The sequence below is a fragment of the Dipteris shenzhenensis genome, chromosome 33, assembly GCF_047967505.1.
Source record: "Dipteris shenzhenensis isolate YYH24624 ecotype China chromosome 33, Dip_SZ_1.0, whole genome shotgun sequence".
NCBI classification, from domain to species: domain Eukaryota; kingdom Viridiplantae; phylum Streptophyta; class Polypodiopsida; order Gleicheniales; family Dipteridaceae; genus Dipteris; species Dipteris shenzhenensis.
This window is the reverse complement of record NC_141628.1, coordinates 32122988-32135508: the sequence shown is the minus strand read 5'-3', so window position 1 is coordinate 32135508 and position 12521 is coordinate 32122988. Positions and strand designations below refer to the sequence as shown.

At 45.7% G+C, this 12521-nt stretch overlaps 1 protein-coding gene across 3 annotated transcripts in view; it reads right to left on the bottom strand.

Annotated features, from left to right (window-relative positions):
• Positions 1 to 12521, bottom strand: part of ATVPS33 (Sec1/munc18-like (SM) proteins superfamily) — a 237513-nt gene that overhangs the window by 39796 nt on the left and 185196 nt on the right. For all 3 annotated transcript variants that reach the window (XM_087371482.1, XM_087371483.1, XM_087371484.1), the window contains 2 exons: positions 1222 to 1279; positions 1061 to 1113 (listed from right to left, as the gene is read on the bottom strand). In XM_087371482.1, coding sequence (XP_087227608.1) covers positions 1061 to 1113; positions 1222 to 1279 — 111 coding nt within the window. The remainder of the gene's footprint in view (positions 1 to 1060; positions 1114 to 1221; positions 1280 to 12521) is intronic.

Below are 12521 nucleotides of genomic sequence, written 5' to 3'. Positions count from 1 at the left end.
GCCTCACCTTTGTTGTTGTTGAAGCTTGTTTCTAAGTTGTGCTAAGTGATTGAAGTGACTGAAGTTTGCATTGTGGCCATTTATGAAGTTTATGACTGAGTAGTAGAAGATCACTACCCTTTTGTTTATCGAAGGCCGGTTTCACATTATGTGTTATTGATTTCTACACCATACGTTGATGCACACAGCAAAGAACACCCAAACTTTAAAATGTCCTCTAATTAAAATGAAAGACACTCAACTCCAAAATGATAATGCTTCCAAATCTAGTTGGAATCTTGGGGCAAGTTTGCCTCCGTGTTCTCTCAGTTTCGTTCCCAGGTTTGTGATCATTTTACAGCAGTCGTTCTTTATTTTATTTCCAACACTCCCTTGCATTTTTTTTAGTATTGTTTTTGTCCACTACTACGCGCTGATCTTATGCTAGTGTTTGGGCAGCATCTTCCACTAATGTATTTTTTGTATTAGAAAGAAAGAAATAAAGAAGTCTTCAAAAGACCGAAGGGTCTATGAGACTGAAGAAACAAGATACAAGGACCTGAATAGGTGGAGCCTCTAAGCAGGCATCTACACCGAGAGACTCTCGAGTTTAGATTTTAGATGGCCCTCTCTAGGTTACCTCATTTTTTGTATTTGGAAATCTACGATCATCTAACAATTTGATTCTATCTATTCTTTAGACTCCTTTTTCCTAAACATTTTTGTAATGATGCATAGTTACCAGGGAACCCCGTTCCTTTTAAGACCGAGTTACATGCATAATTTGAGATGTTCTCCGAAGCCTATAATGACATTGCGTTCCTGTTCCTGTTCTGAGAGGGATGTTGGTTTTTGCTCGACATTCCCGTTCCACGTAACTATGGTGCATGCAGCAAAGATAGACGTGAATCATGTTTGGTCAAGTGTCCCATGGATTGCTGATCTTGTCTTGTTTTCTCAATTTTCTGATAGAAGGTTTTTTGGGCTGGGTGTGTGTGTGTGTGTGTTTTGGGGTGTGTCGGGGGGCGGGGCGGGCGGGGGGGGGCCTAGATGAGAATCAAAACCATACATCATTGGTTACCTTTCATGCCCAACAGCAGCTTCAGGTGGAGCCTCTAACAATGTGTTGTTGCCCTGCATGCGTGAAGAAAGAAGACTGTCACTCATTTAATTGAAGGCACACACATAATTATAACTTTATACATATTTCAGGTCATATAGAGAGCATTTACAGTAAGCCACCTGGTGACGCTCAAAATGTGGTCCTGGAAGTAGCTTTATAATTTCTTCAATTGAACGCCTTGCATCTCAAAACACACACGATGATGTTAAATATTTGCAAAACACAATCTAACAGCAAAGAGACCTTATGACAAACGTACATAGCATAATGAATTTTGATGGAGTTGAGATAAGTCGACTATGAAAAAAGACATCAGCATAACCTGCAGCACTATTCTATTTAAATAGTAAGCGGTATATTTTAAAATTAACCACTGGTTATACCCTAAGAAGGATGAGCAACCTTGGAAAGGCCCTCTATACTAGTAACCAACCTACTAGGCTTGCTATAGTAGACTCTTATGCTTCATATTAAGAACTCTTTCTAGCCTCAACCATAGGCCTGTTCCACAACTCTCAAATGTATTTACAGCTTTCTTCTAGTTTACTCTATATATCTAGAGGTGAGCTAGACACCTAATTTCCCCTACATGGGGTGTGTTCTGATCATGCTGTATCTCAGCTTTTGGTTCCACAAGCCTTTCTGTTCTTTCACAGATGTATATAAACTTCTCTTTCTATCTCTCAATGTGCTCTCTCATACCCTCACCTGGACAGTCTTAATTTGTAGATTTGAAATGGAAACTGCATGGTTAATGTCATGGGAGGTTTCACATGCACTACTTCAAAGGAAATGGGGAACCAGCTCACAAAGACCATGAAGAAAAAACCCCTTGAATGTTTTGGAAAAGGAAGAGGAAAAAACTAAAATTACACAGAATGAGAAGTGAATGTAATGCTTCTCGCCTTTGGAAGTGCACTCAGGCAAGGACGATTTGGAAGGGTGTTGGTAGGATACTTTGCATTTTTCATAGAGCACCCTTCTTCATGACCTGGGGATCAGTTGCTTGGTTGTCACTCACTGGTCCACATGCTTTCTTCGAGGGACATGACATGGACACAGCTTTTCTTGTTCGACGACACCTTATGGAGTCATGCTCGCTCCGGGATGTTCCGTTCTCTCCATTCAGAGCTACCCACGCTTCTGTAGACACATCTTGGGAGATTCTGGCTAGTATTACAACATGGCATATTTGGAGAGCCAGATGTACAAAGGCTTTGGAGGACTCCCACGTTCACCCTTCTCAGAGTATGGCCAGTATATCTGGGCAGATACTATACACACTTTGATGGCCATTTGGGCGAACATACAGGGAACCTCCAGGACTGCTACTGCTAGGAGGGTTGCTTTTCTCAGAGTCTGGAAGGATTGTCCTTTCTTCTCTGACTCTCCTTCAGGGATGAGGTGGCATTTTCAGCCGCCACCTTGGATTTTCGTTAGCTCATTCTGAGCTGTTTTTTTCTCATGCTTGACATGATGTACTTCCGCACTTGAGCTTGCTCTGTGGTTTTTATTCATACTTAATGAAGTACTTTTCTTCAAAAAAAAAAAGTAATGCTTCTCTCCCTGGTCGTGCGCTTCTCCTCCCTCCCTCGTCTTAGCACTCCCGCTTCCAGCCTTCCGCTGCCCTGCCTCTCCCTGTGCCCCTGGCCCCATTTCCTCCCTTTTTCTACCGCTTCCCCCCGATTTTTTGCCACGCCCCTTCCCGTTTTTTTGCCTTTCCTATTTTCACACGCAATTGGAGCCTAGTGCTGGTCGCATAGCTTTCTGCTCCTACAGTTTTCATACCCCCCCCCCGACTAGTGCTTCGACTATAGCCTAGTCGTGGGGCCTTTCTAGCCGAGACTCTTCCAAAGGAGATCTCCATCGAGACTCTTGACAGGGGAGAGCTCCAACAGGAAGGTTGAGGATTTTGGTCTATTGACTTAGTACGTTATCTATGCAAGCAAATGGGCGACTTGGCACGGGCTTGTCTCAATGGGCAGGATGGGCACTCCCTCCCTCACAACCCTATCAAGGACACCAACAAGACTTTTGTGAGGACATAACCCAAACTAGTGAAGCAAGGTGGGATGTCATGGTCAAGTTTATCAAAGGGGTGCAGACAGAAGGAATGGCCCATGGATGACAAATGGGAAACAGATGCCTCCCATCTCTTAGATTGCAAGATATAGCAAGAACCAACAAAACATATAACACTTTCATGAAAGAGATCAGTTCTATCTATGAGAACCTTCAAGGAGACATCTCTCTCTTCAAGAGACACCAACTATGTAAAAATACAACAAGCTCTAATGATCTAAAATTGGAAGCAGGCATGTGAGAATATGCAAACTATACAAGACACGCTTGGATTTCATTGGGCATTTTCTGAGTGTATTCTCGTCAGCTACATATTGAGATAAGAGGGGTAGAGGGCACTCCATGTGAGAAATGGATCTGCGCTTAATGTGATATGCATGAGATCAAGCACTTTGCATTCAAGTGCCCCATGTACTATGAGATCCCTGGAGGGGACTATGGTTTATTCAAGAGCGGTTTTGGCCCACTAGAGATTTCTTTTTTGGCTAGGGAACACCCATCCTTCCGCCCTTTTTGTCCTTCGCATTTGGGTATTTTCCCGCAGTGGTAGCACCTATGCGATGTATTTATTTTCTTGTCTCAAATGTGGCGTGGATGCCCATTTTTAGTGGGCCCATCCCTTAGCTTTCATTGTATTTGGTCTTTTGAAGGTGTTAATAAACTCTCTCTCTCTCTCTCTCTCTGACTTAGGATTCAGCACGGGTGATGATGCTCGTTTCAGTAGCTCCACCCTTACTGTGATTTGTATCAGGTTTTCTTTCAATCTCATAGACCCATCGGTCTTTCGAAGACTCTAATAAAATTTCTCTCTTTCTTTCTCTCTCTCAGTAGTGGACTTGCAGGTTGTGCACGAGGGGGGTTGAGACATGGGAGCATTTTCTATGTGTCTGCCCAGCTTACTATGAGATCTGAGGGCGCTACCACTGCCTTTTTCAAGAGGGGCACGGCTTTGGCCCACTCTCACAACTAATCCACTTCCAGGACTAGGTTTGTATTGGGCTCTACCTGATGGAGATGCGACGACACAGAGAGATGTTACTACAACATTTCAGAGAGCAGCGAGATGGGACCACCGCACCACAGGGCATTGAGGTAGACTGAGCGCAAAGACAGGTCACGGATTTCTATGCATTTGACTCAGCTCCAGGGCACTTTGGGGTAGGGGAGGAGGAGCTAGCCGACATGAGAGATGTATGGATCGGTGGAGAGAGCCGACACAGCACTGCTGGACGAGGGACACACTGACTGTACATGACACGACAGGTGACCAGAGCACACACGGTCGAGGTTCGACCTATTTCTCTCTTCTCAGGGGAGATCGACCGAGGTCACTACAGAGATCACTTCTTACATATCACAGCGGAGGGTTTTATTGATCCACCAAGATACAGGCAAATTCACCTACCCCACTCGTTGAGGATCACTCTAGGGCAGTTTCGGGTCTCTTCACACATACTTCGTATTGAGAGCGGTAGAGCGGAGCGGTTACCCAGGGAAAGGCACATATGCACACTATGTGACATGCAGGAGGTTGAGACAAAGGAGCATTTCATCTTCAGGTGTCCTGTCTACTATGAGATCCAAGGGCGTTTCTACTATCTCTTCAGAGATAGTTATGGAGTTTTGGCCCGTTTCCTCTCCCACCCAGACCAGCGATGTTTGGCTGCTTTCATTCATGAGGTGCTCAGACACCGCGATAGGATACTCCAAGCACAGAGACAGGAGCAGACTTCCTCCTCGACTGATACTTCTCAGAGCTCTATCACGGAGTTCTTTCAACCAGATCACATAGACCCCCACGAGACAAGGCTTCGACATGACCGTGACCCGGAGCCTGTGACCCGACAGCTCTAACAGAGGGTTGACTCACAGATCATACTTGGGGACGTCCCCTCCTTGTTTAGGGTCGGAGCCCGACCGATGGGAGTCACAGTGGCCATGGTCAGACGCAAAGCTACGTCCAGGAGACGTACTAGGACTGCACCCTTCGGAGGGCAACAACGCTCTATTGCTGAACTCATGCCTCCACTTCCACAACCCCATTCATCCTGATGTCCTACTGCTGTTGATGATGATGATGATGGTTATGATGATGTCGACAATGATGTTGAGATTGATATATATATAGTCGAGATATGACTGTTGTACTTAGGATTTAGTACTATCATTTTGCGATTTCTGCATTCTGCATTGGTATAAATGCTCGTTTAGTAGCTCCACTACCACAGCTCATTGTATCAAGTTTCTCACAGTCTCAGAGACCCATCGGTCTTCCGAAGACTTTAATAAACTTTCCTTCTTTCTCTCTCTCTCTCTCTCTCTCTCTCTCTCCATGGTGAGCTCTTTGCAAATTGCATCTCAGAAGAGAGCCACCATGGAGCATGGATACGCGGAGCCGGTTCATGCACTTCGGACTCTAGCTCTGAGTACCTTATATTTTCATGTCACCCTCATGCCATTTTGCTAGTTTTTTGCTATTTTGCACCAGTATAGCATGTTAGTACTCAGCAAGGGCCTTAGTGAGCCCTTTGCCTCGGCCCACAGTGGTCTATATGAGCTACTTGATTTCGTGCTTTGACCCATAGGCCCGCAAGGCCTCCTACGGACGTTAATCTCTCTCTCTCTCTCTCTCTCCCCTCCCCCCCACCCCCCCCAACAAGTCGCGCCAGCGCCAACAGAACAGTCCGGGTCGTGGATGGTCGCTAGCAACAGTTCGTGTTCAGGGCCTGATCACCTAGGTCGGGGAGAGCACACCGTCAAACTCAATTCACACAGAGGGGGGCGCAGCAGCAGCCCATCCCAACCCTAGGCTGAGCTGAGCCCTTGGCTTAGACTGGGGTGTTAGAGATAGCAAAGGGGCCCCCAACTTATTCACACGCCATCATGGAGCCCCCAGCTTATTCACAGGCCATCATGGAGCTCCCAAAGGTGAAGACCTTTGCCACGATCCCTATCAATAAACCCTCCTACTCTGATATCGCAGCAACACCCAGCCCATACACATTGCATTACACGCAAAGGATTAGCTCAGACCCACAGGAACAGATATATTTTCTACAGCAGGAAATAAGGGAGCTCAGACTCATGGTTACAGACCTCTAGGAAAAAAGTAAAGGAGATGGAGAACAATGACAAGCAAGAGATCATACAAGAAATAGTACAGAAACACATTCAGTGGTGCAGCACTTGCACCACAGTGGTGACCAAAGTCCAGGATGGTTACCAATCAGGTCAAGTCGATAAAAGAGAAAATCTCAGCAACAATGGACAGTAAAATCAACAAAAGTGAACTACATGGAGAAGTACAAGAGCAAGAAAAAGGGCTGCTAATGCCCGATGCCTACACATTGGAGGACTACCTGAAGGTTGGCATGAAGGGAGCCTGGCAGAAAAAATAAATAATATTATAGCAGCAACCCCTCAAATTGAGTGGGACTTAAGGGGCATATCTATTGTTGCTCATATTGGGATACAAGCTAACGTGATAGGAGGGCAATAACCAAGATTCTTATGTAAACCAATAAGCTGAGAGGTACCAAGGTATGGATCTCAGAGGAGCTCACCCCGATTCCGCTCAAGATGACATCCATAGACCTGAACAAAGTTGAGGATGCTCGTAAAGAAGGAAAATGGGCTGTCTACAGAGATAGAAAAACACTTATCAAAGACTTTAAATCCAAACCCAAGGACGGGCTGTCTACAAAGATATAAAAACACTTATCAAAGACTTTAAATCCAAACCCAAGGACTCTCAGTCTTAAACTGATGTAATACAGGCCGATTATCTTACATAGTATATTGTAGCTAATTTATAATAACTTTGGGAGTGGTATATGCACTTCCAAGAGACCCTCAGTCTATAACTGATGTTGGTGTTTATCCTTTTTGTGTGTGCGCTTTGTCTCATAGTCCCGTGAGGGCTTCTGGAGACGTTAATCTCTCTCTCTCTCTCTCTCTCTCTCTCTCTCTCTTACACACACTTTTTTTTTTGGTGAAATCACTGTATTTATATCAAGAAATTCTTTTTACAATGAGAGCAGTCTAAAGAAAAGACTATTCTGAAAAATCCTAAGTAGTGGAAAACACCTCCAAAGATGATACAAACACACTTTTTTTTAAAAGTGAAAAACATAATTGTTTATATTACAAGAAAAACCACCTCAAAGTGAGGAGCTAGAAATTACATCAGCTGAAAATCTTTGTATATGCTAAATATACATCATGATTGATGTAGCGAGTCTGCAAGCAATCAAAAAAAGATTGTTGCAGAGAACGCTTGAAGAGAGCAAATAAAGAAAATGTTGGATCACCAAAGACTTTACAATTCCTATTTATCCACAAAGTCCAAAGTGCCCAATAACGGACCCAAACAAAGAAAAGATCAAACGCTTGAGTGCGCGGATGAAAACCAAAGATGATACACACACACACTTTTTAAGTGAAATCTTTTATTTCTGTGTGGGAAACTCCAAAAAGAGGTAAAAACCCACCAATAAATACAAATAAAAAATTTACAAGTAAAGCCTCATAGGAAAAGTGATGAGGCAACCAAGTAAAAAGTTACAAGATCAAACTGGAGGAGGATCAAACACAACATCCTCCAGTTTCAGATTGTTGCTTTGTAAAAATTGATGCAGCGAAGAAACTACATCATCAATAAAAGCCACCTGTTTTTTGCCCTTGTGATTCTTCTTAATATAAGCTGGAAGCCAGAATTTTTGAATCACACGGTCAAAAACCCATTGCAACATAGGATGAAAAGACTCCAAAGAAAAAGACACATCTACATCCTGAACAGAAAGAGACTCTGGCACAGTCTTCATAGACATGAGAACTGGATCAATATCTGTACTCTCTGAAGAAGGAGCATCTGACGAAAGAGTTGCATCAGATAAATCAGGACTCATCATGTCAGCTTCAGTCGGGATAGCAACCTAAGAGAGAGCATGTGGATCATCCTGTAAAATTTCCTCTGCAAGGGGCACATCCATGAGAAGGGAGAGTAACCTTGACAGCTGAAGAAGGAGCAGGAGGAGTGGGCCTAGATGCAAAAGCGCAATCACGTGCAAAATGACCAACCTATCAACACCGATAACATGCACTGAAAAAAGATGCAAAATGCAGCCTAATGCGCATTGAATGGGAAAATCCCAAATCAAGATCCAAAGTAGATGGCACGGGCTGCATCATATCCGACAAAACGCAAAGGCGAACATCACGGGAAGCTTGCAAGAACTCATGTCGCGGAACATGAAGAGGCTTCCTAAAAAGTGCTGCAAGAGTAGGAAGATGCTGAAGAAGAGGCACAGGCAGCGCTTTGAGAGTAATCCAGACCGGACAATGGGTCGGAAGGGTAGCAAAAGGATCTAAAAGTGGATCCTAGGGCATCACATAAGCAAAGAAACCAGCCCAAGGAACACCAGCACGACTGACAAGCCGCTACACCACATCAATCGAAGAACAATGGGCATAATAAAACCCTTTGCCCAGAAAGACAAAGGAGGAAATACAATCCAGACCCACTACGGCCCCAGCCCAACAACGAAGATGAGCGGCAGAAAGAACCCTACCCATAAAGTAGAGACAGACTCCAACCTGTCGAAGACCAGAGACTAGAAGAGTAGAATCCAATGAACAAACAAACAGGAAAACCAATAAAGGAACCTCTGTGACAGAGGCTAAACATAAGTGGCGCAGAAGATCCAACTGAAAGGAAGAAGAAGGGCCATCTGCGAGATCAAACTTTGCCAATTTGAAAAAGGATGAAGAAGACAAAGCACCGCGCATCCTGAACAGAAATAGACTCTCTGGCACAATCATCACAGGCAAAGGGACTGGATCAACATCTGTACCCTCTGATGAAGGAGCTGCATCTGATAAATCAGGACTAATCATTTCAGCTTCACTTCGAGTATCAACCTGAGAGATACCATGTGCATTCAAGGGGCACATCCATATCCTGAGGAGAAGGAGGCTGGTGGTACTCAATAGGAGTCCGATCCTGAGCTTCTTTAGCAACATAAAGATTGCCCTGTGATTTATCTACCTTCCTCCAGTACTGCTTCGGAGCAGTGAAAGAAGGCTTATCCAATGAAGCCATAGCAAGAACCGGAGGAGAAAGAAGACTAATCTTGACAGCTGAAGAAGGAGCAGGAGGAGTGGTCCTGGAAGCAAAAGGGCAATCATGTGCAAAATGACCAACTTGCCGGCACCGATAACATGCTGTAGGAAAAGAGGCAAAATGCAGCCTGATGCGCATTGGATGGGCAAATCCCAAATCAAGATCCAAAGTAAGGGCACGGGCTGCATCATATCCCATAAAATACAAAGGCAAACATCCCGAGTAGCCTGCAAAAAGTCCTGTCTCGGAACATGTAGAGGCCTCCCCAAAAGCATTGCAAGAGTAAGAAGATGCTGAAGAAGAGGCAGAGGCAACGCTTTCAGGGTAATCCATACCGGACAATGAGTCAGAAGAGAGGCTGACAGATCAAAAAGCAGATCCGAGGGCATCACATAAACAAAGAAACCAGCCCCATGAATACTAGCACGACTAACAAGTCACTCCACCACATCAATTGAAGAGCAGTGGGCATAATAAAAACCTTTGCCCAGAAAAACAAAGGAGGAAAGGCAATCCTGACCCACTGCAAGTTCAGCCCAACGATGAAGTTAAGCTACAAATAAAACCCTGCCCATAAATTAGAGACAGACCCCAAACTGATGAGCCTGTCAAAGACCAGAAACCAAAAGGGCAGAGTCCAAAGAACAAACAAGCGGTGAACCCGATGAAGGAACATCTATGACACAAGCAGAACACATCTGGTGAAGAAGGTCCAGCCGAAGGAAAAACAAAGGACCATCCGCAATATCCAGCTTTGCCAATTTAACCAAAGTAAAAGGAGGCAAACCACCACACTTCCGCCAAAAGAAGACACGTGCAGGAGAAGAGGCAAAAGGGGGGGGGCTTAAACAGAGAAAACAAAAGAGCCATCCGTCGGAGCAGCAAGAAGAGAGCAGGAAGAAAGAAAAGAAAGAAAGAAATTTTATTAGAGTCTTCGGAAGACCGATGGGTCTATGAGACTGAAAGAAAACCTGATACAAATCATAGTAAGGATGGAGCTACTGAAACAAGCATCATCACCCGTGCTGAATTCTAAGTCTGATCATACATAATCAAATACATCTGGATGTAACAATGAAAAGAAAAGGACTGGAGTGGAGCGGGATCCTCTGTATGTCATGTTGCCCTAGTTGGTGCATAGCCGGTGATGGGACGCTGGCGCCCGTCAAGGGGTGCCATGCATCTCGGTCTCCTGGACGAGGCTCGATGCAAGACCAGAGCCACTGTGACTCCCGTGGGATGTATCTCGGGTCCAAACAATGACGAGAGGTCCCCCAGAGTGATCTGTGTGTCCCCTCGATGTCTCGTGTGTCGTGCTGCGATCGTTGGGTTGGGGTCTCTGTCACGTCTGCGGCTAGAGACTGGACGATCAATGTCACTCGATGGGAAGAACTCTGTGATCCTGCTCTAAGAGGTGTTTGATGATGTGGCCAAGCCCTGTCCCCTGAGTAAGTACTCTTTGTGTCGAACCCCCTCGTGAATGAAGGCCGCGAGGCATCTTTGATCTGGGTAGGTGAGGAATCTGGGAAGGAGCCCGGAGCCCGTCTCTGAAGAGGCAATGGTAGCGGCCTCGGATCTCGTAGTACACTGGGCACCTGAAAATAAAATGCTCCTCCGACTCAACCTCCTGACAATCGCACAATATGCATAAGCGATGCTCCCTAGGAATCCCCTCTGCTTTGGCGCTCTCTATGTGGAGGCGGTGTGATGATACCCGAAACTGTCCGATGGAGATCCATAGTGAGTGAGGCATATGAAGTTCAATGTACCCGGTGGTGTGATGAATCCCTCCTCCGCAATACGAAGACAGTAATCTATGTAGAAACTCAGCTTCACTGGAAGCTCCCTCAGCTCCAACCAGGTCCTAAAGGTGTGTAGTTGCAGGAGATCCTCTCCAATGACCTGGTTGGTGTGTGGCCCGATCAAGATGGTGGGTGGGAGTACCGGAGGGGCATCTAAACTGTATTGAAAAGAAGGTATCCTATCGATGTGGAACCCTTGTCTCACAAACTCCATACCGGAGGGGCATCTAAACTGTACTGAAAAGGAGGTATCCTATCGATGTGGAACCCTACTCTCACAAACTCCATATGTGTAGTCCCCATATGATCTAACCCGGTGTAGATATGTGATGGTTTGAAAGGCTGCATCTAGCTGGAGTGGAGAAGCACCAAACTCCGCCTGAATGATGTGATGTGATACAGATGGTTTCCCCCGGATCATCCGTGAGAGCATGAGGATCTGCAGGCGCTCCACCCGTGTCCACTATCTCTGACATGTCAAGCCCCCAACAAGGGCTGCCATACATACCGGCTGGTCGGACCAAGGAGTCGAAGAGAAGAGCCTTGGTTCGAGGGTCCTGGAAGTAGGAGTGGAAGCATTGTCTCTCTAGCCGAGCCAGTGAGACGTATCCCCTGCTCAGTCTGGCCTGCATCGCTAAACTCATCGTACAAAACCCGGCGTGAGAAGAGCAAAAGGCTGCAGAGACAGCGGGAAAGACGAATTCAGTACATATTCTAGCTGTACAGACATTGGAGCAGGTACGAATGAAGGAAAACGTACGGGTGAAGGAACCTATATGGAGGGAGGTGGCATGTACAGACATCCGTACATGCTGTACGGACAACCGTACAACAGGTACGGCCTACAGGGGCAACGAAAGGGGCAAAAGCATAGGAGAACGCTGAGGGGACATGCAACGATGGTACGGATGGGGGCGGCTTGTGCAAAGGCTGCTGCGCAGAAGGTATGGGCAGCAGCGGGCCTGGTACAGGTGCAGACGGACGGTGTATAGGGGCTGACAAAGGGGGTACGGATGTAGGCAGAGCAACAGCAGCAGGCTATGGGCAAGGTACAGGGATGGATGAGGGAGAGGATGAGCTCGCCATCGCTCTCTCTCTCTCTCACACACACTTTCACACACACACACACATTTTTTTGTGAAATCTTTGATTGATTATATTATATGAGTAGCAACCTCAAAACAAGGTGCTACAATTACATCAACTGAAAATTTCAGTATATGCCCAAAAGACCTCATGATCTATGCAGCGGGTTTGCAAGCAATCAAAGAAAGATTCCTACAGAGAACGCCTACAAAAGCCAAACAGAGAGAAAGTAGGATCACCAAAGACTTTACAATTCCACACACACACACACATAGCTTCTTGTCCTACCTAGACCATAGGTGCTTCGTAGCTTTCATCCATGAAGCCC